General features: G+C 38.0%; 1 protein-coding gene across 1 annotated transcript in view; it reads right to left on the bottom strand.

Annotated features, from left to right (window-relative positions):
• Positions 1-2,918, bottom strand: part of LOC106871153 (uncharacterized) — a 61,924-nt gene that overhangs the window by 52,291 nt on the left and 6,715 nt on the right. Inside the window, exon 2 of the mRNA XM_014917462.2 lies at positions 372-785. Coding sequence (XP_014772948.1) covers positions 372-785 — 414 coding nt within the window. The remainder of the gene's footprint in view (positions 1-371; positions 786-2,918) is intronic.

Below are 2,918 nucleotides of genomic sequence, written 5' to 3'. Positions count from 1 at the left end.
TATATATATGTACATACATACATACATGCATATATATATTTGTATACAAGCATGTGCATACATGTGTGTACGTGAGTATATATATATATATATGCATATATATAATATGTCTGCAGGTTTCTCTAAGTGTGTGTATGCGTATGTGCATGTATGTGTATGCAAACTACGATTAAACTTTGTGGTATGTCTGTCTTTTGATTGATTTGGCGTGGAGCTGAGAGGGCAAACGTGTATAAGTCAAGAGAAAAAGGGTGGTGGGCGGGTAGTCGCACGGGTGGGTGCCGATATTGACAACATCCAGAGATCACAGTAATCACAGCAGGGGTGTTTTTTTTGTTTCACATTGGACTATTATTTCTGTATGAACTTACGGGCATGATCACCGGTCCAAGACTATGGGCGCTTGTCCTCCGAGAACTTTGTCTACTCCAGCCATCTTCACCGAAATAGCTCAGGGAGTACATACCCAAACTATGCGAGCTCGAACGTCGGCTGGAATTGCTACCCCACTCTGTGTGCCCGCTCAGGCCAATTGGCAGCACCCCCAGGCTGTGGGCGCTGGAGCGCCGATACAAACTGCCTCCGGTTAACCGATCAAAAGCAGCACTTACGGGTAGATTAAAGGTTCCCAAGCTATGGGCACTTGGTCGACGTGAGTAGTCGGGACTGGTTCCGCAGCTGTTGTCTTCGGTTGTCAAGCTGATGCCTGGAACGGCAGACGTTGGTGGTACCAGGCTGTAACGGCGTTGCACATCTTGTGGTTTGTCCAAGGTGCTTTTGTCATCCTGCTCCAAACGGCAACCATGTCAAAAAGAAATATAAAATAAAACAAAATTAAATAATAAAAAGGAAGAGAACAAAGAAGAGAGAGAGAGAGAGAGAGGGAGAGAGAGGGAGAGGGAAAGAGAGAGAGGGAAGAGAGAGACAGAGACACACACACACGTATACGCACACACACACTCACATAGACAGAGACAGAAAAAAAGCATCGAGACATTTTAAACTCTTTCGTTTCCATACTTTTGTTGAAATTCAAATTTCTTTTTGTTTCTATGAGTATTGATAATAATTAAGAATTTAGTTAAATAATTTCGTCATTATTAACATGAGATTAGCAAATTAACATGAAATTGTGATAGGTTTTAATTTAGATAAACTTAACCCTTTTTTTTACCATATTTCTTCTGAGATACACTGTTTTTGTTCCAAATAAGTTTGAAGATAATGAAGAATTTAGTAAAATTCATAAAATAGAATTGTCATTATTAAGTTGTCGTTTGGAACACAATATGAAATTTTGATAGGCTTTAATTTATATCACTTTAAAACAGAAAGTTTGTATATTTGTATATATGTATCGCACCAGGGGTAAGTGTCAGGTTATAGTCATACAACACTAGCTTTCTTTCAATTACTTTTGAAAATAGTGAATTTAGTAAAATAATTTTGTTATTTATAAAATCTTAAGAAGAGATAGAGTAGTAACGTATACTAAACAATAAAGCGGGTAGCTACTCTGAAAACCAGCTGGTGGAGAATCCACCTGGGGTTAAACTAGTAGTAATATTTATCTGCCACTTTGGTGTGGCTGCTCGCTTTACAATTTTATTATTAAGCTTATGTTTGAGACATAAATTAACATGAAATTTTCATGGAAGAAATTTTAAATCGATATCACTTTAAAACAGCAAGATTTTATCATAGAACTCGGGGCGATCTCAGGTCAGTTACGGAGCACGCAGGCTTTGTTTCACTTAATTTTGAAATTAATGAGGAATTTAGTGAAATAACTTTGTAATTATTAAGCTGGTGTTTGAAACATAAAGTAACATGAAATTTTGATGGAAGGTTCTAATTTAAATTACTTTACAACAGGAAGTTTGTATCACAGAAACAAAGGCAGTCTCGGGCGGTTTGGTATCAAAAGGGTTTAAAAAGTACGATCGTCATATTTAAAGTCTGACGTGAAAGCTGTTTGGTAGTTCTTCAAAACTAACCTCTCAGCAACAGTGGTAATGATATAATTAAGAACGATAATTAACAAAGCACAAAATAAAACTTGGTTATACTTAAAAAATGTTTTTGCTCCCTTCCAACATTAATACAATCGACATTCCATTTTGCTGTTAAGTCATTATCCCCTTCACCTTACTATATCGATATCACACCATTTTATGGTGACAGCACCACATTGGCATACAATTACAGCATTCTGTGATGAATGCCTGAATCGATACCACTGCCGTCAGCCTCTCTCACATAATTTCCATTCTTATACGTCCAGTTCCATACAAACATACATAGCCTAACATACAACATCTCCTACAATTAATTCCGCCAACGTATGGCCAAAATTAACCAATCAGCAAACGCGCACTTCTCTGACAGAAATAATCTCTCTTCGCCTACTCTCGTTCCATGATTATTCACCATGCTCACCCTCCAATATCACAGGTACCTCTATCTATCTATCTATCTATCTATCTATCTATCTATCTATCTATCTATCTATCTATCTATCTATGTGTCTGTCTGTCTCTCTGTCCATCCACCTACTCTCTCATCCGCACACCCATCCACCCATCCATCCGTCCATCCGTCCACATGTCTCTGTCTTTCTGCTTGTCCGTCTGCCTGCCTGCCTGCCTGCCTGCTTGCCTATCTATCTATCTATCTATCTATCTATCTATCTATCTATCTATCTATCTATCTATCTATCTATCTATCTATCCCTGGAGGCCAAAAATTTGACCCCATGGTCATGGACAGGATTCAAGTTTGTGCAAAACCTAATCCTAGGTTTAAGGAACATACCAAGTTTGAGCATAATTGGTCGACTGGTTTTCTAGTACATAGGAGACAAACAGACAAGTAGACAAACGAACAAATATGCAACCAACCAATTACAATCATACATA

Source organism: Octopus bimaculoides, chromosome 23 (genome assembly GCF_001194135.2).
Source record: "Octopus bimaculoides isolate UCB-OBI-ISO-001 chromosome 23, ASM119413v2, whole genome shotgun sequence".
In the NCBI taxonomy this organism is placed as follows: domain Eukaryota; kingdom Metazoa; phylum Mollusca; class Cephalopoda; order Octopoda; family Octopodidae; genus Octopus; species Octopus bimaculoides.
This window is presented reverse-complemented; position numbering and strand designations above follow the sequence as displayed.